The sequence below is a fragment of the Arachis duranensis genome, chromosome 3 (assembly GCF_000817695.3).
Source record: "Arachis duranensis cultivar V14167 chromosome 3, aradu.V14167.gnm2.J7QH, whole genome shotgun sequence".
NCBI lineage: Eukaryota > Viridiplantae > Streptophyta > Magnoliopsida > Fabales > Fabaceae > Arachis > Arachis duranensis.
The window spans coordinates 20,230,991-20,258,717 of NC_029774.3; the positions used below are offsets into that span (position 1 = coordinate 20,230,991).

A 27,727-nucleotide genomic window follows, 5' to 3' on the forward strand; every position below is an offset into this window, starting at 1 on the left:
TATTCCAAATTTCAACACCAAGAAGTTCAATTTCAAATCCTATATTAACTCAAAGAAAGCAACCAGCATCCAGTTATTCAACTAAAAATGTGTATTCTTCATCTTTATGAAGGAAGCAAATTACTTCAAGTGGTCCTGCATCTGTCGTTCAGCTTGAGAATCTGTATCTACGAAGCAAATTACTTCAACTAGCCATGCACCTGTCAATGAGCTTGGTACTAAGTTATCATGATCCGACTCCTCATAGTACAGTGGAGAAATCTTTAATTATGCAGAAAATGGGAGATAAGGACATACTGAGACGAGCATTTAAGACATTCCAGAACAGTTACAACCAGCCAAATTACCTCATGTGAAAATAGATCCTTAATGAAGAGACTGGTGTGGAAACTGATTATAACCCAAATTATTATGGACACAAAATAAAAAAACCAACTAAAACCTCTAATGCTGCGTGTTCGCTGCCAGCACTAACAGAGTAACCACCACCACACTATCGAATAGTAGTTACAAAAAATCAGAAAAACAGATCCCACACTATTAAAATTTGAAGCGACCACTGAGCAACACAAACTTTACCCAAAAATACAAAATTTGGCAACACAAAAAGTATTCGTTACCTGTTATCTGCCGCTTAAAATCAAGTTCCACACGTGGAAAATCCACCCGTCATTTTGCTGGAGGAGCAATGACCAATCACGTGGAAAATCCACCCGTCATTTTGCTGGAGGAGCAATGACCAATCACATTCTGTTCGACAAGAATAGGCACATGGTTTAGTCGACGGGTCAGAATTGATAAAACAGCGAAATAGAAAACATCGGAGTACATCTCAGGAGAACCCGCGTACCTGGAGCAGCCACCGTTCAAACAAGTCCTCATTCGTTTCCCTTGTTGGAGTCGACATACTGCAGTGGCCTTTGTGCGGCGGTAGTTCGCTTTGGTGCCCAGAGCAAGGTTGGGATGCGTAGAATTGGTAGATGTGTTGGCCCCCAAGGAAGAAGGTCCCCCCACTTCCCCCACCACAGAACGGAAGACGCCAAGATGGACTACCTTTCCGATTCACCATGGAGGATGTATTCACCACTGAACTAGACACGTTATTAAGGCCACCTTCGCCATGAGTCGAGGTTTGATCCTGCAAGCATGTTGGCATGTTTAAGATTTTGTTCAAAATACAATCCACTAGGCAAAAAATTGATACCAGTAATTAACTTCAGCAAGTAGGAAACCGCACAGCCTCCCGTGTTCACTTAAAACAATTAACCCTTCTAATTTAATTTCGTTACTTGTCTCAACCTATACGACCGTTCGAATCACGACACAGTTTAACAAGCACAATCCACCAAGAATGATACACCTGGCCAATTATTATTCTATTGGGCAAATGCAATGTTCGAACAACTCCTACCCACAAATAACATCACAAATGATCTTGTAACCCAGGGAATAACATGCAAAATAATCAAAAGTAAGGCATCTACCAAATCATGTCACTGTAAAACAAGACTATGCACTACGACATACCCTGTTTCGACAAAACTAATCACACAAATAAAACCTCAGAAGCAACCCATTTAACTGGGCAAGATGATCTCTAAGATTACCTCATACACATAACCGCGCTCTGTCGGAAGCGACGCTGAAGATGCTGAAGGGCCGTGATGCGAACCTTTGCCAAATGTTGGCGAGACCCCATTACCTACCCCGGACACACCTCGTGCACAGTCCCCGCTGCATGTCCTCTTTGTATGCCATGGAATGCCACATTTGGTGCAGCAACGTCTCTTCCCTTGGACATTGGGTTGACTGCTTGGGTCGAACTCCTTCGTCCTCTTAGGGGCACTTTTTTGTTCTTGCGACAACCGGGTCCTTTATCGGGCTCCACGCCGACATACTTGGCTGACCGCCTGCCCTCTCATAAATTTCGTGACGTAGTTTTTGTATTACACTCGCGATGCTCTCCCTAGCGAATTCAAAGTCTCCGCCCTCCTCTGAACCAAGTCTTGCGACCAAGCTTGTGGCTGAACAAAGTGTGGCATACCTAAGCATGCGACCCTCATGTCCAGGTTTCATAGTCACCGGCATCCGGCTGGAATCCTTTGCATCCTTGCACCATCTTCTCATTATAAGACTGTTTGGTATTTGTTCCAAACCCTCGTATTTCATCACGCAAAAAATGTGACTACATGGAATACCCTCGCTATTCCACATCGAACAGTCGCACTGAATTTTCTTGTCATCAGGGTCGAATAAAACCTTGTGAATCCTACTAGGGGCGCCCATCCTTGAAAATTTGTAGACAACCGTTGTGCTGATGCTATCTCTCCCACGAAACAGCAAGGTCACAACACCCTTGATTTGTTTCTTCACCTTTCTAAAAACTTCCCGCGTGTACAATTTTGATGCAAAAAGCTCAATGGAGTCAAGCCCGGTTGTTAACACGGGGCTATAATACGTAGAATAGAACTGCACCGTGACTTCGTTGTTTCGATAATCCTTTACAACGCGATCTAAGTTGTGCACTAGCTCCAAAATGCTATCAGTGGATTTCAGGAACCCCTTTATGTATGCATTAATTCCCTCACACTTGGAGGTTGTCCTATATCCCGCACAGAACGTGCCCCGGAGATGTGCTGTTGCTCAACTTTCTTTGAGCTTGTATGTGCTTTGAACTCAACTATTATTTTGAAGGCCAAGTGACTCCACTGCCTTCTTCCAATATTCCTCGAAGTCCTCCACCTCGAAGTTGGCATACATAGCCTTCTTAAACACCTTCCAGAATTTGGTATCCTTAACCCTCTAAACACAGTTTTTCTCCAAGTGCCACCAGCACAGCCGGTGCCTAGCTGTCGAGAACACCTCCGTGATGGCTGCACGCATCGCTTTGTCCCCATCCGTGACAACAACGCACGGAGTCTTCTCTCCCATTACGTCTACAAGATTTAACAATAGCCACCGGTAAGTACAAACTTCCTCATCCTTCAATAGCGCAAATCCAAAAATGGTTGTCTGTTTGTGGTGATTTGACCCAGAGAACACTACAAGCAGTTTCTTGTACTTATTAGACCGATACATCGAATCAAAAGCCATAACATCTCCAAATAACTGATAGTTCGACATTATCTCACCGTCGACCCAAAAAAGGCTCCCCAGCCGATTATCCGCAGTTCGCGTGTAACGTGCGACAGTCGTCATGTTGGCATTCACCTTGCCCTCCTAGTAACTGATTGTTGCTGCAGCATCACCATCATTGATTCGGGCTAGCCTTTGCCCGTGTACGTAATTATACAAATCACGCTTTGTAAATCGCAGCATTTCATACCCTCCAGATTGACCAGTCATGTAAGCCATTACCTTCGAGGTTGGTATCCCAAACTTCTTCATGCTATCAACTTGCGCTTTGTCACCGTTACTCATCTTGCGATGGCTAGGCAAAAGGTGGGAAAACATGGCCGGAGTAAGCTCGTGGTTGTGCTCATCGAAGATGGTCCTGACCTTCCACACACTGCGTTGCACATCATAGTAAATCTTCAACTTCGCCTTGCAGTCGGTTCGACTCTCCAACCTCTCCTCCCTAACTCGCTCAGGACGGTCATAGTGCTTAGGATGTCTTGTGCCTTGTCGGTGGCAGAAAAAGTCTCTCTTGACCAAAACCCCGTCAACACGCCCCACATCTCCCTTGCGGACCCCAAAACCCCTCGTCCTAGCAAACTCCTTGTACACAAGGTAGACATCTTCCTCCCCAACAAACTCTCTGCCTAGGAAATCCTCTGCGACAACTGGCCAAATTTTCCCACCATCCCCTGCATGCTGGCACCACCTGAGAAATTACCATGTTCATCCTCTCTGCTACCTGTTGGGTCACCTTCCTCACCACCGCAGTCCTCACCACCTTCATCCTCCTCACCTTCGTCGTCACTCGTGTAATAACGGCCACAATATCCATCTGAGCTGTTCTCATCTGACTCTTCCACTTCGCCTCCAAACATCCCATTAAAATTCATCGGAGTTATCGGTTCACAGTTCTAGCCTGAAAACATGAAAGCGCTTAACAAGTTACGATCACTCCCTCCGCCCATGAAAGTTCTTGTCAAATTATACTACAGATTTTAAAAGGCCAAACAACCATGGACACACACCACTATAACGGACAACACCCTAACGTCTTATGCACAAACAACTACATCATAAGCTTGGGACATCCGTTTCCCTCACGAATATATCTTCCCTTCAAGAACTATCCTCAAAGAACAGTCTCTATCTTGAGTAACATATGCGAACAAAGGACTTTCAGATTCAATTTTAGACAAATAAATGAAAATTATTTCAATCATGACAAGGAAATCTCATGCTGATTTCTAATCCTATTATATTCTCCGTGACATATTATAAACACAACACATCAACCTGAAATACATACATAACCGTAGCATAACAGCCGTGTTATAGAGGAACTTTGCAATTGCACTCCTAATCACAACAGCAGCCAATGATTACAAACACCAATCCCCAGGGGTTACATACTTTCTCAACTAGTAAATTTTAAAAACATTGCCAATCTCATACCTTGTCTCAAAGTTACAACACACGATATTCTGTTTCAACAGATACAGAAGTCTTGATTTTTAAATGAGTTCATATTCTGAAAGTATTTAAGAAAATTCCATAATATTTATTGCCAACTTACAAATCAGTATGATAGAAAAATCCATTAGCTGCAGGGAATTTCATAATCTCTTCGGTCTAATAATAACAGTATACAAGTATAAACAGCTAAGCACATCTGAATCATAATGATGACACATTTAACAGCTTCCAACTATAATAGCTAAAGATTCCCTTAGGGGCTACGAACAATGTAGAGAACGTGGCGGCAATAGACATAAAAGGGACACCTACAAACTCTAATAAGTGAGGAGGTATGATAGACATAAATAGAAAGAATTGCATTAGCATTGGAGCTTTTTGCAGGTCCCCTACCAGAGTAGTCATAATCGTGTAGCAAGTACAATGTTCGGCTTACTCTGGAAAGGAGGAAACCATGATTTGATCCGAAGATGTTCCCCAATCCCCAATTACATGCCTGGAACAATAACCATGTCTAAACCCTATTGGACTATTCAGTAGACGAAAATCAGAGCCCTTGAACTATGTACGGTAATAAGGGGTAAAAGAAATTACACTTAATCCTTTTCTATTTTCTGATCCTGAACGGTGAGCCAGAGTCATCAAACATCAAAACAGCACAACGCCAAAATTCCACTAATGTAAGAACCAATACTATAATTTTTTTTCTTTTTAAAAAAGTTTATAATCCAGGGCGCAGAAATATGTCCCTAGCCTAACAGATTGCGAATCTAAATCACAAAATCCAAATTCTGAATTTCCTAAACGCCATTTTCTCCATGCAACCATGGCAGCGACTGTATCGTTAAGCTTCATTTAAAGTACAAAACCCACGACATTAAAACCATTCACAATAAACACAAATTTACAAATAAATTCAAATAAAGGAACGAAAATACTACACACCTGACTTTGAACTGTATCAGCGTCCAGCTAACGCAAGAACCGAATTCATGGAAAAATGATAATCCTCAGTGCAAACCTGAGATCTGACAGGAAAAATTAAACGAGAAACTGCGGATTCTGTGATGCGTTGTTTCAGCGGCAGTGTTTTGATTCTCTGAACCTTCCAGAGCCTTCTTTTCTGTAGAACGGCGCCCGGATCTCCACCTCAGACAGCAAGTACGGCTCACTGCATCCTTCACCGTGGGAAACCGCGTTCAACACTGGAGACAACGACTGCAACACAACTTCAGACCTCCACTGCGACACTAACACGGTGCCTAGACCTGCGCAACTGCCGCCGGCAACGATGACTCTTCGAATCAGGGAGGCAGAGGCGACAGCCACATTTGCAACGAAAAAAGTGAATGGGACTTTGGTTAGGAAACTAGTGCTGCAGACTGTTTCCCTTTTCACACACTAACTCATAATATTTTTTTTCTTTTTTCGAAATTGTCCCAAAAATAACTTTTTTCTCCCAAAGCCCACAGCCACAATGACCCACCCATCAAGTCCTGTTTTCATATCCCTCTTTAATGAATACTATCGGCTAGGCTCACCCCTTGTAAGCCTTTTAAGCCAACATCGACTCCCGTACCCTCAAAGTCTTTTCCGTTATAAACCGAACGTACACGCGTCCTCCCTCCCGACACAAAAAACAAATTCTCTGTACGCCTTCCCCAACTTTCATCTATACACTAGACCCCCCTTAAAAAAAATTGAATAAAGAAAAAAAAACTCAAAAAAAAAAAAACGAATTTGAGGGACGAAAACACGGTGTCGTTTCAAGAAGATCCCTTTCCTTTTGAACATTTCGTTCCTCAACTATTACCACGCCACCACTCTCTTTGCGCTCTCTGTCTCTCTCTCTCCGAAACTCCGAAGGCAATGGCGTCTGTAGCAGCAACCGCAGCTCGCCGAGCAGCATCAATCACTCGCGTTTCTATTTCCACTTCCAGAACTCCGATTCAACCTTCCTCTCTCGTACCCCGCCGCAATCTTGCGGGAGCCGCCGGTAATTTCACATTTCTCTGTCTTCTAGTGCCTGCTTGGATTTAGCCGTATAATCAAAATCCCTCTCTTTTAAGCGATTGTTTCTCCGATCTCATTTACCTGCATCGCTTTGATAACAATATATCAATAATGCCCCCATTTTCTCTGCATTGACGCACCACTACAGCTTCCGGTTTTATGTTTCATGTATGGCCAGATTCTTCGATATTTACGTAGAGTGAAATCGAAAGTGCGGAACTTTTGTTTTCCCATTCTATTGAGACCACTAATTTTTAGGGATATCTAGGAAATTATTGGGTAAATTTCACTTCTGTGAGATTTTGGAGCTATAATTTTTGGGAGTATTAATTGTGAATTGAACATTAGGTTAAGTAGTATGTATGTGGTTTGGTAGTGTTATATTTATAAAAAAATGGATGAAATTATTCTATAGCTCTAGGTGTCTAATTTTTGTTTACATATCTCGTGATGGTAAACAAGGGCTTTGATGCACTCTGGCTTAATGAACCTAAGTGAACCTCATTGAAGGAATAGATGTTTGGTTGATCATTTATTCTATGTCATGTGATGAAATTGATTTTCTAGGTGTCTAAATTTTTGTTCGTGATGGTAAACAAGGGCTTTGATGCACTCTGGCTTAATGAACCTAAGTGAACCTCATTGAATGAATAGATGTTTGGTTGATCATTTATTCTATGTCATGTGATGAAATTGATTTTCTACTTGTGTAGAATGTTTGTATGCAGTGCAGACTTCTGACATTTGTGAAATGGCTCTATGATCGTTTGTTTACTGCAGATCACCATGGTCCTCCAAAAGTTAACGCCTGGGAAGACCCGATGAGCCCATCTAAGTGGAAGGAAGAGCACGTGAGTAGAATTTTTTGGCTTGAGGATGAGATGATTGGATCCTTTTCTTGGAAACCAAATGTGTTTCCGGATATTCTTTTTCTGACTGGTTTATTTTGCATATGCAGTTTGTGATTGTCAGTTTAACTGGGTGGGGACTGTTCTTCTATGGGACATACAAGTTCTTCACAGGAGGCAAGGGAAAGAAAGAAGAGGTACTTTCAATTTTCGATTCCTTTGTTACAAGAGTATCATTATTGGCTTGTAGTTAAGATCATTGTGAATCTGCATGACCTTGTTTGTTATAGCTTTTTCACTATAAGTTATGCAAGGCCTTTCTGTTGGCAGTGAGAGGCATCTTTTTTCCACTTCCTTTCTCCTTTACCATTTTTGAAAAATTGCATGGAGGTCATTGGTTAACACCTCCAGAATTTTTTTTGGGTTCCTTATTTCCTGTTGAATGCTGATGGCAATGCTGCATTTTTCATTTGACAGTCAAGATCTGATTGTTTCATTAAATTTTTGGTTTCATGTTTCTACTTAGTTGTCACTGAAGACAGTTTGTTCTGTTAAGAAATAATTATTGCAAGATGACTATCATATGAGGTTGGAATAATTTAATGTAGTCGGAGAAACTGATAGACTATACTTCCTCCATCCACTTTTAAGGGTATCTTTGGTTGGGAATAAAATTGTTAGCGAAATTTTCATTCATCCATGTGTTGCACGTTCAAACTCATCCATTAAAGTTTTCAGCCTATCTCTTCCTTCCAACCAAACTACTCTAATTTCATTTTTGGAATGACACTTATAAGTATGTTATTTGTACAATGTTCAGGTCTTTTAGCATGTTACAATGATTACTTTAGAAGAAACGATTAATCCTTCCTAAGATATATTACTCTGCAACATCCTACTCATTACTAAATTAAGAAAGAGTTGATTGCTTTTCAAAATTTCAATACATTAAAGTACCTATGGTTTACTTCATTTCAGGAGGATGTTTAGAACGATCTTTGCAATGTTGTCTTTCACAATCTAGTGTCATGTCAGTTACATGTGTATTATTTGAGTGGTTTCGAGCTTCTAGTCTTTGCTCACTGAATGTTCTGTATATTTGCAGAAATTGGCGGAAGCATCTCATTGAGGCTTGGAGCATGTTAGTTTACATCCGAAAGTTTTCCCCTTAATAATTCGTTGTGCCAGGAATTTTCTGGGACTCTGTTATTTGCTGGTAAACAAATGTTTGGGCTAGTTATCCATTGTTCCTTGAAGAAATATTTGGGATAGTTATCCATTATTCCTTGAAGACAGTGAAAGTTGGGAGATGATGATGATGTTTTTTTTTTTCAGAAAAAAGGTGTAAAATTTTATTTACATTTAACATTAGCTTGTGTTAAGCCAGTTCGTGAATTCCTCGACATTTGCAATCAATAAGTATATTCGCAGGATCTTTATCGGTATTCAAATGATTCTCGTACTAAGACGACCAGAGCAAATAGTGTTATTTCCAGCAACACTTTCCTGTATAATAGGCATTTTCCAAAAGTTGGTAGACTATTTTACATATTTAAATCTGAAAGCAATAAAATACGTAACAAGATTTTATCATTTGGTTCAACTTTGGCAAGATACATGAGTTGAATCCCATTGGGAATGCTTGAAAATTTCAAGCATCGATCCCAACCGGGATGGCAAACTTGTTAGATTTAGTGGCAGTTGATTTGATTATTTAAACTGATATCAGCAAGTTAACAGCTCCAATTTCCATTGATAATGCAGAGTTTGTGTAGTAAGAAGAAATTACTGCAATATAAAACGAAAATTTGTTCACTAAATAGAGAGGAATAAAGTTCACCGAAACCTACTTGCTACTTGCTAAGATGTTACACACTTGCACCCTCTCAAGCCAGTGATTTGAAATGTTCCTACCAAACCAAACACACTACTCTAATTTGCGTATTAAAGATCATGCAAATACAACTAAATCACAAATCAGGCTGAAACTCTGACTCATCTATCTCTTCCTTGTACTCCTCCTTATCATCTTCAACATCAGATAGGGAATCCCTGAAGAATTCACCATTATCTTCCTCATCATCATCCCTGTTTTGAACATCTGAAATCTCTATTGCTTCTTGCTCTTCATCTAACACCTTGGATTTTGATTGTGCACCATCCTTGGTAGCTTTGTTGATATGCCTCCTGCTCCAGTTTTGTTGAGCAACACTGTCTTCATTATTTTCTGTCAGTCTTTCTTCATCCACTCCCTCTTGTTCCGGGTTGATGCCGGTGCCGTTGTTGTTTGTCACCTGATGATTTGTATCATTCACTATCATGTTTCTAACATCTGTGCTGATTTCATGATTTTCAGGCTTAAGTAAATTGGCTTGTTCCTTCTTCTCCCTTGCAGCATTTTCCTTCAACTCACCTTCCACTTCTACATTAGCTTTTTCGTTGCCTTTGCTTACTTCGGCATGACTTGCAGAAATTCCATTTCTCTCCATTAACTTGTTCTTCACGATTGCTTTCCACCGTTTCCCCTTCATTCTACTCACACGTCCGTGTTTCTTCTTTGTTCCGGCACTGTCTGCCAGTTCCCTCACCTTAGATTCCTCATCTTCAGCATTTGCATTGCTCTCAATTTGTCCTGGCTTCTCTTCTCTGATTGCTTTCTTTACTTCACTATCCACCACTTCAGCTTCAACATCTTTCGTCGTGACACCGCCACCATTATCATCTCCATGGCCCTCGGTTCCTTCCCCTGCTCTCTCATTATTCTGAATTTCATCTTTTACTTCAGTTTTAACATCACCATCCTCAGCTTTTGCAGTATCAAGTGCATGTTCTTCCTTCTCAATTTGATCCTGTGCTTCTACTGTTCCATTTCCTATCACAGTTTTCCTAATGATGGCTGGATCATTGAGGGTCTTAGCAGGGATCTCAAGACGGCGCTTCAAGTTCTCTATTTCTTCCTCCTTCTTCTTCAGATCCTCCCTCAGTGCTGTTAATTGAGAGTTCCCTCCTCCTAAATTGATCCCCTTCTCCTGCATTGTTCTGAGCTCGTTCTGCTTCTCCTCGAATGCCGATTCCATCACTTTCTGCTCGTCTCTCAGGGAATCCATGATGGATTGCATCTCCACAACCTTTCTATCAACCTCCATCTTTTGAATCCTCAAAGCGTATAGTTTACCCTTCATTTCTTCATTCTTATTACTCAGTTCTTTGGTGTGATCTCTTTCCTTCTGTGTAATTGAAAGCAACCAAGGTTCACATAAGACTCATTGCAATTGCACTACTAATATCAATGAACCACACTTCCTACACATAAATCAATTCAAATTTCAAATGGAACTAAAACGTTAACATCTATCATCCTCATCCTATAATCAGCAACATTAATTAGAAGATAGTTCAAGAAAATTTGATTCAGTTTATATTGCACCCAAAAAAAAAATCCTTTTTTTACTAAAAAAAGAAATTTTCATATATTAAGAATTTAAGATGAAGTTTTAAAGACATTTAGAAAAAGCGGAAAAAAAATTTTTAAGAGACTAAAAATATTAGCTTCTCGGTTCTGCTTACTACCAAAATTTATTTTATATGATTAAACAAATTTGGTCAAAGTAGAAAATGATTTAACGAATTTGGTAGGTAGCTAGAAAAGGTTGCTTCATCTTGGTGCAGCTTGGTAGCTTTTGATTAATGCATGTTGATGTATACGTGTGATGAGGACTGCACGACACGTGTATATGTGGAGAGAGAGAGAGAGAGAGAGACCTGCAAGAGAAGCTTGACGGAAAGAAGTTGATGATCTTTGTCTTTGAGAATGAGGTTGTAGATGCGCCTCTCCCTGAGCTTATGAAGGAGCATGACACCAAGAAGTGCAGCCCCAAATGCAATGAGCAGCATCAATGCATATGGCCTCCCTCTATGACTATGACTATGACTATGACTGTGACTCCCTCCTCCTCCTCCTCCTCCTCCTCCAATGTTTCCATGCAACCCTTTATTGTAAGCCATCATATGATCTCTCTTTCTCTCTTCTGATCAACAATACCTACCAGTGACGGAACATTAATGAATGAATGAATGAATGCCTTTTATTATTCTTTCTTTACTTTGTTGCTTCTCTCTATGTTTCTAGAGATTTGAGACTTTTAGAGAGAAGAGAGAGAGAGAGTTAAAGTGATGAAGGGTTTTACGGGTTGGGTTGCTTGTCATGCAAAAAGAGCATGACACCTACTCAGTCATATATACCTGGCACTCTCTCTCTGGTTGCGGACTTCACTAAGCTCACTTGCTCACTTACCTCACCATGCGCCCAAAAATGTATTAAAAATTGAAAAATACAGGTAACTAATAATATTTTTGAACAATGTATAAATAATGTAAATTAATAAAATTAAAAAAGTAAATTTAATGAGTAGTATTAAATTAGAGTATAATATATTTATATTTAATTGGTAATTATTTATGTTGTTCAAGATAATTATTATTTATCTAACACTCCCATTAAAAATATGTTTGCACAAAAAAATTAATTATTATATATTTTTACATTAATATATGTATTATTTCACTTGTCAATGGTCATTCTCCCCCTCCCCTCCACTTTTTCACTTTCCCTTCGTTATTATTCTCATTTTTTCATACTAATTTAACACTAATAATAATGCTATAATTAGTCCGTACACTTGTTAAATTTAAAATCAGAGACACTAAATGAGTTAAAGTCGTGAGATTCACAATCTACAGTTAATCTAATGATAACAACATTTGTATGAAGGAAAAAAATATTTTCTATTTAAATATGCATATTGTTTTTAAAAAAATTGTGAAAGAATAGAAAAAGAATAGATTAAGAAATTTTATTGATTGTTGATTGATTGAATTGTACTGAAGTGAAATTAAATTAGGATAATTAATCAACCTAGACAATTAATTAATCATAAAACCTTGCTCTAATACGCATCATCATCAAGAACAGGCAACGGAAATATGAGAATGGCGACAATACCGGTGAATTGCTGCAACTGTTCTGCCAGAACATGCATGGAAGAGTACACCAAAGCATCCCGACCACTATCCTTAACCGCCTTCACCAAACAACCGTACCTCTTCCTTGTGGCAACCTCATCGCTCCGATACAGCTCATCACTGATTAGAAGCGTTTCAATGGCTCCCATCTCCTGAGCACTCTCCACACTTTTCAGTCTATAGCAAGCGCGATCCGAGTCACTCGAAACCATGTCCCAAACCTTCCTCAGTGCCCTAATCTGCAACCTTACCATGTTGTCCTTCATAAGGTTCATCACCGTGCTTTCTCCCAAAAGATCCTTCAAATCGCCGTTGCAACCACTACCAGCAGCCACCACGATCCTTCCTATGTTCTCTTCTACGCTTATAATCTTCATCCTCTTTGCCTCCGATATCATAAACCTTCGAAACTCGTCCTTTTTCGAATCCTCGCTTGCGATCACAGTGTTCTTAACCTTGTTCAGATCCACGTGCTTTATGAACGCCGCGAAAACCTCGCGGAAGAACACGTTCTTAGTGTTTGAAAAAGAAGATGAAGATGAAGACTTTCTTCCTCCGGTTCTCGAAGAAGAGGTTTCAACCTTAGAAACCATGGCAGTTACGCCTTTTCCAATTAGATAAATCTCAGCATGGTCTTGTTGAAAGAGATTTATTGTGAGTTCCGCGTCGGGACAAACTTCGTGGTTCTCTCGTTCCTCGAGAGCCTCGATGATGTCGTGCTTCCAGACCTTCTTATGGAGCTCGAAGGGTTTGTTGCACTCCAACGTGAGGGTGTGGAAGGATCCGACGACGACGTAACCGTTGGGCTCGAGGTTGCGGCCTTGGATGCAAAGGGTGGAAGAGTCCTTGTCGAAGTCACGGTAGGTGACCTTGAGGTGGACGGAGAGCCTGACACGTGAGGCGGTCGTGTTCTTGCCGTCGTTGAGTTGGTGGTGGACCTTCCGGGAGGTATCGGTCGTGACGTAATCGTCGGGGTTGATGATGTTGTAGAGGATCCATAGGTCGTCGGATTCTTCAGGGATTATGGTCATTCTTCCCATTTGGTTCACTGCGAAATCTTTTTCCTTCAGTTTCATTCTTCCTACTTTGCTTAGCTCACAATTTCTGGTGAATATTGAAACTTTTTTTTTGGTGAATAATGTGTGTTGTGAATTATGAGGGAAAAACTATATATATATATATATATATATATATAGAGCATTGTCCTATGAAAGATAAAAGCAAATAAAGATAAGATAAGAACAACTAAAGATAAGATAAAGATAAGATAATAAAGACTAAAATTATAATTGAATTTATGTATTCTGTTATAATTGAATTTGTGTATTTTGTTGGGCTGAATTTGTGGGCCACGAGACTTCTTTATTGTTGTCATGGGTTAAGGTGGAAGAGTAATTTAATACGCCCCCGCAAGCTGGTGGATGGAAGATGTCAACAATCCACAGCTTGGATAAGTTCCGATGAAATTGTTGAGAAAAGCGTGTCTGACGTGGTGACGCGGAGGAAGATGCGTGCGGCGGAGCTTGAGCTGCGAGCGACAAAAATATAAAAGGAGATGATGTGCTTGAACATCGATTTTCAAAAAATACGTGCGGCGTAGCTTGAGCTACTGACGGCAAAAATATAAAAGTCGATGCTGTGTTTGAGTATCGACCTTCAAAAAATGTGTGCGGCAGAGCTTGAGCTGCCGGCCGCAAAAATATAAAAGGAGATGCTGTGCTTGAGCAGCGATCTTCAAAAGAAAAATGAAAAAATAAGTGTGTAGAGCGCAATAAGAAAGAGAGCGCGTAGAGCGCAATAAGAGTACAGATGGAACTGCTAAAACAGAATGCAGACGAAACTGTCGGAAGAAAGGAGTCGCAGACGGAATTGCTGGTAAAGAACCGGGGTAACCAAAGCTGGGGTAGGATTTTCACTTGGATGCATTTAACAAAGATTGGTTGGATCTTGAACTGAATTGGAAGATTGATTATTCATTGTGAGAGGAGATTGAAAAAGAAGCATGTTGATTTCTCACCGAAAAGATGATAACTTATATATCCTCCTCAAGAGGATACCAAGGCTCTGATACCATAATAAAATTGTGAAAGAATAGAAAAAGAATAGATCAAGAAATTTTATTGATTGTTGATTAATTGAATTGTACTGAAGTGAAGCAAAATTAGGATAATTAATCAACCTAGACAATTAATTAATCATAAAACCTTGCTCTAATAAGCATCATCATCAAGAACAAGCAACGGAAACCTGAGAATGGCGGCAATACCGGTGAGTTGCTGCAACTGCTCTTCTAGAACATGCATGGAAAAGTACACCAAAGCGTCCCCACCACTATCCTTAACCGCCTTCACCAAACAACCGTACCTCTTCCATGTGGCAATCTCATCGCTCCGATACAGCTCATCACTGATTAGAAGCGTTTCACTGGCTCCCATCTCCTGAACACTCTCCACGTTCTTCAGTCCGTAGCAAGCGTGATCCAAGTCACTCGAAACCATGTCCCAAACCTTCCTCAATGCCCTAATCTGCAACCCTACCTTGTTGTCCTTCATAAGGTTCATCACCGTGCTTTCTCCCAAAAGATCCTTCAAATCGCCGTTGCAACCACCGCCACCAGCCACCACAATTCTTTCTATGTTCTCTTCTACGCTTCTCATCTTCATCCTCTTTGCCTCCGATATCATAAACCTTCAAAACTCATCCTTTTTTGAATCCTTACTTGCGATCACAGTGTTCTTAACTTTGTTCAGACCCATGTGCTTTATGAACGCCGCGAAAACCTCGCAGAAAAACACGTTCTTAGTGTTTGAAGAAGGAGATGAACATGAAGACTTTCTTCCTCCGGTCCTCGAAGAAGATGTTTCAACGTTGGAAACCATGGCAGTTACGCCTTTTTCAATCAGATAAATCTCAGCATGGTCTTGTTGAAAGAGAGTTACTGCGAGTTCCGCGTCGGGACAAACTTCGTGATTCTCTCATTTCTGGAGAGCCTCGACGACATCATGCTTCCAGAACTTCTTGTGGAGCTCGAAGGGTTTGTTGCACTCCAACGTGAGGGTGTGGAAGGATCCGACAGTGACGTAACCGTTGGGCTCGAGGTTGCAGCCTTGGATGCGGAGGGTGGAAGAGTCCTTGTCGAAGTCGTGGCAGGTGACCTTGAGGTGGACGGAGAGCCTGACATGTGAGGCGGTGGTGTTCTTGCTGTCGTTGAGTTGGTGGTGGACCTTCCGGGAGGTATCGGCCATGACGTAATCGCCGGAGTTGATGATGTTGTAGAGGATCCATAGGTCGTCGGATTCTTCAGGGATTATGGTCACTCTTCCCATTTGGTTCACTGCGAAATCTTTTTCCTTCAGTTTCATTCTTCCTACTTTGCTTAGCTCACAATTTCTAGTGAATATTGAAACTTTTTTTTTTGGTGAATAATGTGTGTTGTGAACTATGAGGGTAAAACTAAATATATATAGAGCATTGTCCTATGAAAGATAAAAGCAAATAAAGATAAGATAAGAACAACTAAAGATAAGATAAAGATAAGATAATAAAGACTAAAATTATAATTGAATTATGTTTTCTATTGGGCTGAATTTGTGGGCCACGAGACTTCTTTATTGTTGTCATGGGTTAAGGTGGAAGAGTAATTTAATACGCCCCCGCAAGCAGGTGGATGGAAGATGTCAAGAATCCACAGCTTGGATAAGTTCCGATGAAATTGTTGAGAAAAGTGTGTCTGACGTGGTGACGCGAAGGAAGATGCGTGCGGCAGAATTTGAGCTGCCGGCGGCAAAAATATAAAAGGAGATGCTGTGCTTGAGCAGCAATCTTCAAAAAATGCGTGCGGCAGAGATTGAGCTGCCGGCGGCAAAAATATAAAAGGAGATGTTGTGCTTGAGCAGCGATATTCAAAAAATGCGTGCGGCAGAGCTTGAGCTGCCGGCGGCAAAAATATAAAAGGAGATGCTGTGCTTGAGCAGCGATCTTCAAAAGAAAAATAAAAAAATAAGTGCGTAGAGCGCGATAAAAGAGGGCACGTAGAGCGCGATAAGAGAGGGCGCGTATAGCGCAATAAGAGTTCAGATGGAACTGCTAAAATAGAATGCAGACAAAACTGTCGGAAGAAAGGAGGCGCAAACGGAATTGCTGGTAAAGAACCGAGGTAACCAAAATTGGGGTAGGATTTTCACTTGGATGCATTTAACAAAGATTGGTTAGATCTTAAACTGAATTGGAAGATTGATTATTCATTATGAGAGGAGATTGAAAATGAAGCATGGTGATTTCTCACCGAAATGATAACTTATATATCCTCCTCAAGGAGGATACCATGGCCCTAATACCATAATAAAATTGTTAAAGAATAGAAAAAGAACAGATCAAGAAATTTTATTGATTGTTGATTGATTGAATTGTACTGAAGTAAAGTTAAATTAGGATAATTAATCAACCTAGACAATTAATTAATCCTAAAACCTTGCTCTAATAAGCATCATCATCAAGAACAGGCAATGGAAACCTGAGAATGGTGGCAATACCGGTGAGTTGCTGCAACTGCTCTGCCAGAACATGCATGGAAGAGTACACCAAAGCATCCCCACCACTATCCTTAACCGCCTTCACCAAACAACCGTACCTCTTCCTTGTGGCAACCTCATCGCTCTGATACAGCTCATCACTAATTAGAAGCGTTTCAATGGCTCCCATCTCCTGAGCACTCTCCACGATCTTCAGTCCGTAGCAAGCGCGATCCGAGTCACTCGAAACCATGTCCCAAACCTTCCTCAGTGCCCTAATCTGCAACCCTACCGTGCTGTCCTTCATAAGATTCATCGCCGTGCTTTCTCCCAAAAGATCCTTCAAATCGCCGTTGCAACCACCACCAGCAGTCACCACGATCCTTCCTATGTTCTCTTCTACATTTCTCATCTTCATCCTCTTTGCCTCCGATATCATAAACCTTCAAAACTCGTCCTTTTTCGAATCCTCGCTTGCGATCACAGTGTTCTTAACCTTGTTCAGATCCACGTGCTTTATGAACGCCGCGAAAACCTCGCAGAAGAACATGTTCTTAGTGTTTGAAGAAGGAGATGAAGATGAAGACTTTCTTCTTCCGGCCCTCGAAGAAGAGGTTTCAACCTTAGAAACCATGGCAGTTATGCCTTTTCCAATCAGATAAATCTCAGCATGGTCTTGTTGAAAGAGAGTTACTGCGAGTTCCGCGTCGGGACAAACTTCGTGGTTCTCTCGTTCCTGGAGAACCTCGACGACGTCGTGCTTCCAGACCTTCTTGTGGAGCTTGAAGGGTTTGTTGCACTCCAACGTGAGGGTGTGGAAGGATCCAACGGCGACGTAATCGTTGGACTCGAGGTTGCAGCCTTGGATGTGAAGGGTGGAAGAGTCCTTGTCGAAGTCGCAGCAGGTGACCTTGAGGTGGACGGAGAGCCTGACACATGAGGCGGTGGTGTTCTAGCCGTCGTTGAGTTGGTGGTGGACCTTCCGGGAGGTATCGGTCGTGACGTAATCGCCGGGGTTGATGATGTTGTAGACGATCCATAGGTCGTCGGATTCTTCAGGGATTATGGTCATTCTTCCCATTTGGTTCACTGCGAAATCTTTTTCCTTCAGTTTCATTCTTCCTACTTTGCTTAGCTCACAATTTCTGGTGAATATTAGAACTTTTTTTTTGGTGAATAATGTGTGTTGTGAACTATGAGGGTAAAACTAAATATATATAGAGCATTGTCCTATGAAAGATAAAAGTAAATAAAGATAAGATAAGAACAACTAAAGATAAGATAAAGATAAGATAATAAAGACTAAAATTGTAATAGAATTTATGTATTCTGTTGGGCTAAATTTGTGGGTCACGAGACTTCTTTATTGTTGTCATGGGCTAAAGTGGAAAAGTAACTTAATACGCCCCCGCAAGTTGGTGGATGGATGATGTCAATAATCCATAGCTTGGATAAGTTCCGATATAATTGTTGAGAAAAGTGCGTCTGATGTGGTGACGCGGAGGAAGATGCGTGCGGCGGAGTTTGAGCTGTCGGCGGCAAAAATATAAAAAGAGATGCTGTGCTTGAGCAGCAATCTTCAAAAAATGCGTGCGGCAGAGATTGAGCTTCCGGCGGCAAAAATATAAAAGGAGATGTCGTGCTTGAGCAGCGATATTCAAAAAATGCGTGCGGCGGAGCTTGAGCTGCCAGTGGCAAAAATATAAAAGGAGATGATGTGCTTGAGCAGCGATCTTCAAAAGAAAAATGAAAAAATAAGTGCGCAGAGAGCAATAAAAGATGGCGCGTAGAGCGCAATAAGAGAGGGTGCGTAGAGCGCAATAAGATTGCAGATGGAACTGCTAAAACAGAATGCAGACGAAACTGTCGAAAGAAAGGAGGCACAGACGGAATTGCTGGTAAAGAACCGGGGTAACCAAAACTGGGTTGGATTTTCACTTGGATGCATTTAACAAAGATTGGTTGGATCTTAAACTGAATTGGAAGATTGATTATTCATTGTGAGAGGAGATTGAAAATGAAGCATGGTGATTTCTCACCGAAAAGATGATAACTTATATATTCTCCTCAAGGAGGATACCAAGGTCGTGATACCATAATAAAATTGTTAAAGAATAGAAAACTAATAGATCAAGAAATTTTATTGATTGTTAATTGATTGAATTGTACTGAAGTATAGTTAAATTAGGATAATTAATCAACCTAGACAATTAATTAATCATAAAACCTTGCTCTAATAAGCATCATCATCAAGAACAGGCAACGGAAACCTGAGAATGGCGGCAATACCGGTGAGTTGCTGCAACTGCTCTACCAGAACATGCATGGAAGAGTACACCAAAGCGTCCCCACCACTATCCTTAACCACCTTCACCAAACAACCGTACCTCTTCCTTATGGCAACCTCATCGTCCGATACAGCTCATCACTGATTAGAAGCATTTCAATGGCTCCCATCTCCTGAGCACTCTCCACGATCTTCAATCCGTAGCAAGCGCGATCCGAGTCATTCAAAACCATGTCCCAAACCTTTCTCAGTGTCCTAATCTGCAACCCTACCTTGCTGTCCTTCATAAGATTCATCACCGTGCTTTCTCCCAAAAGATCCTTCAAATCGCCGTTGCAACCACCACCAGCAGTCACCACGATCCTTCCTATGTTCTCTTCTACGCTTCTCATCTTCATCCTCTTTGCCTCTGATATCATAATCCTTCGAAACTCGTCCTTTTTCAAATCCTCGCTTGCGATTACAGTGTTCTTAACCTTGTTCAGATCCACGTGCTTTATGAACACCGCGAAAATCTCGCGGAAGAACACGTTCTTAGTGTTTGAAGAAGGAGATGAAGATGAAGACTTTCTTCCTCCGGGCCTCGAAGAAGAGGTTTCAACCTTGGAAACCATGGCAGTTACACCTTTTCCAATCAGATAAATCTCAGCTTGGTCTTGTTGAAAGAGAGTTACTGCGAGTTCTGCGTCGGGACAAACTTCGTGGTTCTCTCGTTCCTGGAGAGCCTCGACGACGTCGTGCTTCCAGACCTTCTTGTGGAGCTCGAAGGGTTTGTTGCACTCCAACGTGAGGGTGTGGAAGGATCCGACGGCGACGTAACGTTGGGCTCGAGGTTGTGGCCTTGGATGCGAAGGGTGGAAGAGTCCTTTTCGAAGTCGCGGCAGGTGACCTTGAGGTGGACGGAGAGCCTGACACGTGAGGCGGTGGTGTTCTTGCCGTCGTTGAGTTGGTGGTGGACCTTCCGGGAGGTATCGGCCGTGACGTAATCGCCGGGGTTGATGATGTTGTAGAGAATCCATAGGTCGTCGGATTCTTCAGGGATTATGGTCACTCTTCCCATTTGGTTCACTGCTAAATCTTTTTCCTTCAATTTCATTCTTCCTTCTTTGCTTAGCTCACAATTTCTGGTGAATGTTGGAACTTTTTTTTGGTGAATAATATGTGTGTGAACTATGAGGGTAAAACTAAATATATATAAAGTATTGTCCTATGAAAGATAAAAGCAAATAAAGATAAGATAAGAACAACCGAAGATAAGATAAAGATAAGATAATAAAGACTAAAATTATAATTGAATTTATGTATTCTGTTGGACTGAATTTGTAGGCTACTGACTTCTTTATTGTTGTTATGGATTAAGGTGGAAAAGTAATTTAATAGTTTTCATTATAATTATTCTGACACATATCTAAAATAGAGTATTAACTAATTTGGATTTAGCAAAAAAATCAGACATAATGACAAAAATATTGAAGATGTTTTCACGTCAATTTTAAAATAATAGTGAGATTATCTATTATTAAAAATTCCAACGTTTAAATTAACAAGAATTTTAACAAATTTACATAAATTGTAAAAATAAAAAATATTCGAGCGTGATAGAATATTTATGAAAAAGAACGATGACTTGATCATTATTTCTAAACCTTTTCATTTACAAATGTAAGTGATTTCTTTTTTTTTTATTATATGAGAAATTAACCATCTTGTATAGATGTTTTTTTTTGTGAATTAATAATCGAAACAGTAATTTATTCTTGAAATCAAGTTGGACATGGGTCATGATACCCGTGCCCTAAGCAGGTCGCGTGGAGTGACCTGCACTCCTCTGAGCGCTTTTTTGCACCAACTTCTTTGTTTCATTGAGTCTCTAGTTGATTGAACAATTTCTTTTGAACCATAACCTTTAAGTATTTGGGATATAGTATATGAACAACAATATATCTTGACCAAAAAAAAAAAAAAAATATATGTGATTATTTACATATGTACTGATTCAAGAATAAAAAAATATAAATTATTATTAAAATATATTATTTAATATTAAGTTATAATGTAATGTTTCAGTTTTTAATTTGCTTAATATTGTATAAAAATTCAACATAAAAAAGTTTAATAAGGATTATATTAAAATATGATAACAACAAATACATATTGGATCACAAAAAATTTAATCGAAATAATAAATATTGTGAAAAATTGTACATTGATTAATAAGATTAATATTCGTTTGAGATTTTGCTAAAAGATATGATCACTTTTTAAATTATCAATAATAATTAATATTATAACAGTGTTTAAAATGTTGTTATTTTAAGTTATAATAATTTAGATATATTTCTCCTATATTAGGAGTAAACCTATTGTTTATCTAAAATTTTAGTGTAAACTACTCTGACTATTTAATTTGACATTGTCAATAGTTTCAACGGATATCCCAAAGAGTACAAGCGCCCTTCAATAATATATAGTTTGTAAAGTGATACAATAATTAAAAGGTTAATTCAATGATATTATTCTCGACTCAGATTCAGGTCAAATTCAATGAAAATAATTTAGCATTGGAGATACTTTCGGCTAACGAAACCACCATATGCATGTTGCTAATGTGGGAATTTGGATGATGAAGATGATGATGCCAGTTCAGCTATTCCGCAGTTTAATTATTATTTAACGTGTTTTAGCTATAAGTTATTTAATTGATTGATTAATAATTGATGTTATTTTCATTCTGGGGTTGGTTATAACTTGCAACTTATATAGTACTTACTATCGTATATGAGCAGTTGAAATAAATTAATTTCAATAACTCAGATTATCTATATTGAATTATTAAAAATATTGTAGTGCAAAAACGTACTTAAATTGATAAATATAAATTATGATTGGAAGAGTTTGGATCTTGTAGTTCTTTCGATCTTTTTCGACCAAAATTTTCTGTATTTCTAGGTAGCTGAAGTGTAACTCTTTTGATGGGGAAAGAACAACAAAATACGACTTTGATATATTAGGGACTGAAAAAATCTATTTATATTTGAGTATGGCACCCATTAAATCCTAAAGCCCAAATAAAATAATATCTAAAATTCAAAAGATAATATATCTAAAATCCAAAAAAGATCATTATTTAAAAAACAAAAAATAATATCTGATTTTATTTTCATTTACTTTCAAATTAAAAGTAATAATGACTTATTCAATTTAACATTTATAACAATAAATAAAATTATCATTATATAAATCATTTAATTTAAAATAACATAATTAGTGATTATAATTAATATATGTATTCTCACAAATCACCACGCCATTCTATGTAATTATGTATGAGTATTGAGTCCTCTTTTTTTATGTGAATACGAGTTTTTTTGTCCAATATAATTCTTGCATTCCTTACCAAGTTTATGCCAATTATGTTTGACACGTTACCCTTAATAATCTCACTCTTTTATAGTTTTCTTAAAGAAATTTTAGAGAATATATTTGTTTTTTTATTCTACTTTTATTTTATGGATAATTAATAATTAATAATATTAAGAGATATCGATAATGAAGTGAGATTAAAAGATAAAAGTAATTTTAAATCAATACAAAAGCTTATTAATTCCATAATCATCCAATTGAATCATGAAAACAAGATTAAAAATAATTTAATATTTCATATGCATGTGCCAGTGAACAATTATGCACTCAATTAATTAATAAGTATATTCCTCTCATATATCATAATTAGAGTTCTAAGGAACTCAAGTCAACTGGATGATAACTCATTGACAATTTGTTAAGTTGAATTTATGAGTTTTTGAATAAATTTAAGTCTCTATTTAAGTTTATATATTAAATGAGTTAACTTTAAATTTAAATAAGTTTATTCAATTTATTAATTTATAAGTTAATTTGATTATATTATATTATATATTGTTGCTAGTTCATAATGAGTTTGTGGTGAGTTAAGATTGAGTCTTACAAATAGAATCGATTGTTGACGAATCAAACCATGAATTTTTATTTGATAACAAAAAAGTTTTGGTGGAATCATTCTCGCAGCATGCTAATCCTATTTGTGATGTCATACATATTTGACTACACCATGAGTTAGGATGATTGTCGTAGCACTGGATCTATCACAATGTGTCTGGGGCTCGTCAAAGTATAGGTGTTACATGGTTGTAATTTGCATTTTTGCTACTACAGAAGTTTAGACTGATTATGTCGATGTTACCTGAATGGTGAATTGTTTAAGTTAGGTTGTTGATATCTATTAAAGAGGAATAAAATTTCAATTAATGAATAAGACAATATAAATGTAAGTGTGATTAATTAACATTGAAGATGAAGTCGATATGGTGGCAGAATACATTTTTATAGAAAAGTGGGCGTAGTCAAGGAAGTAGTTATCGCAAAATGTTTTGGTGGAAACGATTATTTTTTAATTTTTAGTCATAAGAGGATCAATAGGTGGCAGCACAGGATTGGTGGAAGATACTTATAACTAGAGCAGCAAACAGGGGATTAGTGGTTGAAAATTTTCTTCAGAAAACACTCTTACGGACATCTCAAATCTCCGGCAACTTTCTGAGATTTCTATAGATTTTCTTCTATGTTTTCTTACATTTTCTTTTATGATTTCTATACTTTATTTTTATGTAATTTATTCTTCTAGCAAGTTCAAATTTAGTCATTTTGCATTCGAAGTTTGCTTTTCATTCTCTTTTATTTACTTTACAACAAACTTCATATTTCAGTCAAGTTTATTTACTTTTTTGAAGTATTTTAATTTGTAAGTCAATATCATTTTGATTTCTTAGTTACTCATTTAAAGAAAAATTATATAAAAAATCTTTGCTTCTTCATCATAACAAAGATAGGAGACTTTGATGTATAGTAAAAATGGTAACCGCAAAAGAAGAGTAGATTTTGCTCTCAGATATTAGATTTCGAATTATCTCAGATTCTTTTTTGCAGTGACTAAATTCTTTCATTTAAATCTGCAGAAAATTTGTTAAATGAATTGACACGTCCAGTGGAACAGTTTTTAATGTGTCAAAATAAAGTTGTTAATTTTTATGCATGATTCAATTGTACATAGTGCATGCGATTACGAAGTGGTAAGGTCATTAACATATCTGAAGATGTTCCAAATAGCAATGTGGAATCAAACACTTCAATGGTGGTTCCCAAATTTATGCGAATGTGATATGACATACAGAAGGAAGTACCCAAAATTTGAAGAAAATGTTAGTACAAATACTGGGGTTAATGGGTGAAATACACACCCTAGAATAGCGCTTGTATCAAATCAACCTCTAGTAATTGCTGAGTGGCTCCCATTCGGCCTTCCTCCTAGTTATGTGCCACTTTCTAGGGGTTATGTACCTCCAATTCAATTTGAGAGTGTGCCAATTACGATTAGTAATCAGCCTAATTTTTCTCATTCTGAAATGAGTCGAGATTATCAGGTTGGCTCTACGTCAAATAGCTCTAGGTCACTAGCTATTTTTTATAGCATATTGATGAGAGTCATCATGATTTAGTTAATTTGCTAACCCAGCAAATGACTACAATTCTTAATCCTATAATGGTTGATAATAATGCTAAGTATGATCAGCTGGCTAGACAAGTCAATAAGATTGCTAGCATTGTAGATTTTGATGTTGGTTATAATGATCAACTTCAAAATTTAGGAAATAATAATGAGGAAGGTTTTCCAAATGATCATAATGAGGAGGGTCATCTTCATGTTGTTCGACGAGGTCAAAATACTGATAATATTTTGAATCAAGTTTGAGCGAATCGGCAGGGTGATCAATTTCAATTGACGCGGATTGTTAAAAATGTACTTAATCGAGTGGGTATTAATGTAGGATTTATGCATCAAGCATATTTTGCTTCAGATTTTCCCGAAGTCATGCAAATGGCTGAAGTGCCCAGGAGAGTGAAAAATCCTAAAATACTTACAAAGTTTACTGGAGAAGTTGGAGAATCAACTGTTCGATATTTGGTAGAGCTTGGTAATTTGGCAAACAATGAAAAATTGAAAATGTTTTTCCCATCCTCCTTAATGAAAAATAGGTTTACTTGATTTTCAAATCTTAGGCCTAATTCGATTCAGACTTGAGTCTAATTAGAGAATGTTTTTCATAACTAGTTTTATCGAGGAGAATTGACCATACTTTGACAGATCTATTTATACTGAAATGCGAAATTGATGAGTTGATCGATGATTATATGATTCAATTTAAAAATGCTCGTAACAAATATTTTGTGTCATTTCATGAAATTGAAATTGTCAAGATGGCTATCAATAGTTTTGGTTTTGATATGCATAGAAAGTTAGTGAATGTTTATATTCCTGACTTAGCCCATTTAGCGGAAAGAGAAGGCAAGTTGAGTTGATTAGAAAAGATAAAGAAGCTTTCAGAAAGGAAAATCAAAGCAAAATTTATAAGCCTTTGACTTGAAAAGAAAACGTTTCATATGTCGAAAAGGAAATCTTGAGTGATGAATTAGAACATAATTTTATTGAATTTGATTTGCCTGAACTTAAGAAAGGCCCACCTTATATTTGTTCTTCATTAAAAAAGATAACTTCTGAAAAAATTAGTGAAGCAAAATATAAGAGTGGTTAAAAGTATAGTTTCGATATTACAAAATCGAATCAAATATTTAATATTTTATTAAAAGATAAGCAATTGATTTTATCTAAAGAAAAAAATATACCTTGTGTTAAAGATATTAAAGGAAAATCATATTGCAAATTTCATCAAACAACTATTTATTCAACTAACAGTTGTTTTCGTTTCAAGGATCTTATTTAAGATCCTTTGAACCAGGAGCAGGCTATCCCAACTCTTGTATAAGTTGTTTGTTTCTCCTGAGAAAGCCATGTAAAATAGTCTAAGCATTTTGGAGCTCAAGAATATTATAAGTATATATAGACCTTAGCCATATGCATTATTAGCTTACCTATATAGATAAGAGTTTTTGAATAAATCTGTAAAATCAACTCCCAAACTAAGTTCTTGTGTTGTTGTTGTAACTTCCAACATCCAAGTTGTTGGGTTATATCCATCCTTGATTTTACTCACTCCTTCAATGCTTTGGAGAATGGAAAATATTGGAAAATAAGTAATTGATATTGTGAATTATAATAGTTCAGTGAAGTTTAATAATCCGTGATGTAGGTCTATGGTTAAATTCAAATCGCCCATCACCACACTAAAAAGAAAAAAGAAAAAACATAATAAATTAGCATCATTTCAGTAACAACAATCAACAATCAACAAAATTCATAATTAGCAAAACTAATTTATAAACCAATTCAACAATTAACGAAATTCCTGCATCTTCATATTCATATTCATAAATCAATTCAGAAACCAATTCAATATTTTAATTTAACCACCACCATATTTATTTCTAATTAGCTCATAAATCGATCAACAATAAAATTCACATCAATAACATCAAGGAATCAACCTTGAAAAAAAACTGAAAAAAAAATAAATTATCACCTGTTGTTGTAGAGACAGAGCGTGGATGACAAGGAGCGAAGGAGCATACCAGGATTACGAGTAACAACGGCGGATGAGCCGTGGACGAGGCAGAGGGTGACAAGCATGTTAGGGACGACGAGAACGCGATGGATGCCGAGAACGCGATGGACGTCGAATAGAGGAGACGTGGCGACACAGGGGCTCAGTGAAGAACTTAGGGCAGATTGTGATTGTGGGACAAAATGCTAAGGATTATTTTGGAATTTTCGAAATATGAAGGTGTTTTCAATTAGGTCTTTAATCTTAATAGTGAGAATATTCATTTTTTTAATAGAATATTCTACGTTTTTGTCACGGTAGAGACTACATTGAAAAAAATTATATAGTACAAAGACCTAATTGAACAGAAAAAAATATAAAGACCTAATTAAAAATTAGGTAAAATTATAAGAATCTGTAGAGTAATTAAATCTTTAAATTACTATATAAGTTTTTTAATTTATTAGTTAAATATCTAGAAGACTAATTATATTTTATAATAATAAAATATAATTATAAAATTATTATCATATTATATATATTTTGCCCCACTGATAAAATTTTTTTGATTTGTCAGTTCCAGTAAGTTTAAGTTTAGTCATTTTACATTTGAATTTTGTTTTTCATTCTCTTCCATTTACTTTGCAACAAACTTTATATATATTTCATTAAGTTTATTTACTTTTTTGAAGTATTTCAATTAGCAAGGCATTTTCATTTTGATTTCTTAGTTCTTCATTTAAAGAAAAAGATAGAAAATCTTTGCTTCTTCGTCATGATAAAAATGGGAGATTTTGACACATAGTAAATTGATAAGTGAAAAAGGAGTAGGTTTACTTCTAGATATTAGATTTTGAACCATTTCAAATTTTTTTTTACAGCGAATAAATTCTTTGATTAAAAAAATCTATTAAACAAATT

At 37.7% G+C, this 27,727-nt stretch overlaps 4 protein-coding genes and 3 pseudogenes across 4 annotated transcripts; 1 reads left to right on the plus strand and 6 right to left on the minus strand.

Moving 5' to 3' along the window:
* Positions 1-3,219: 3,219 nt before the first annotated feature.
* On the minus strand, positions 3,220-4,007 carry LOC107477955 (protein FAR1-RELATED SEQUENCE 5-like). Its single transcript, XM_016098048.1, has 2 exons — positions 3,857-4,007; positions 3,220-3,806 (listed from the first exon to the last, which is right to left on the minus strand). Exons 1-2 carry the CDS (start codon positions 4,005-4,007, stop codon positions 3,220-3,222), a joined length of 738 nt encoding a protein of 245 aa, XP_015953534.1.
* A 2,364-nt stretch (positions 4,008-6,371) lies between these two features.
* Positions 6,372-8,902, plus strand: LOC107477905 (uncharacterized). The gene is made up of 4 exons (XM_016097998.3): positions 6,372-6,586; positions 7,384-7,454; positions 7,562-7,648; positions 8,557-8,902. The coding sequence occupies exons 1-4, from the start codon at positions 6,460-6,462 to the stop codon at positions 8,578-8,580; spliced, it is 309 nt and encodes a 102-aa protein (XP_015953484.1). The 5' UTR covers positions 6,372-6,459; the 3' UTR covers positions 8,581-8,902.
* A 338-nt stretch (positions 8,903-9,240) lies between these two features.
* On the minus strand, positions 9,241-11,410 carry LOC107477903 (uncharacterized). The gene is made up of 2 exons (XM_016097997.3): positions 11,214-11,410; positions 9,241-10,678 (listed from the first exon to the last, which is right to left on the minus strand). The coding sequence occupies exons 1-2, from the start codon at positions 11,343-11,345 to the stop codon at positions 9,422-9,424; spliced, it is 1,389 nt and encodes a 462-aa protein (XP_015953483.2). The 5' UTR covers positions 11,346-11,410; the 3' UTR covers positions 9,241-9,421.
* A 987-nt stretch (positions 11,411-12,397) lies between these two features.
* On the minus strand, positions 12,398-13,549 carry LOC107477954 (protein PELOTA 1-like). The gene has a single exon (XM_016098047.3). It carries the CDS (start codon positions 13,547-13,549, stop codon positions 12,398-12,400), a length of 1,152 nt encoding a protein of 383 aa, XP_015953533.1.
* Positions 13,550-14,683: 1,134 nt separating this feature from the next.
* LOC107477953 (protein PELOTA 1-like) lies at positions 14,684-15,835 on the minus strand (annotated as a pseudogene).
* Positions 15,836-16,949: 1,114 nt separating this feature from the next.
* LOC107477951 (protein PELOTA 1-like) lies at positions 16,950-18,101 on the minus strand (annotated as a pseudogene).
* Positions 18,102-19,217: 1,116 nt separating this feature from the next.
* Positions 19,218-20,367, minus strand: LOC107477950 (protein PELOTA 1-like; annotated as a pseudogene).
* Positions 20,368-27,727: the final 7,360 nt, after the last annotated feature.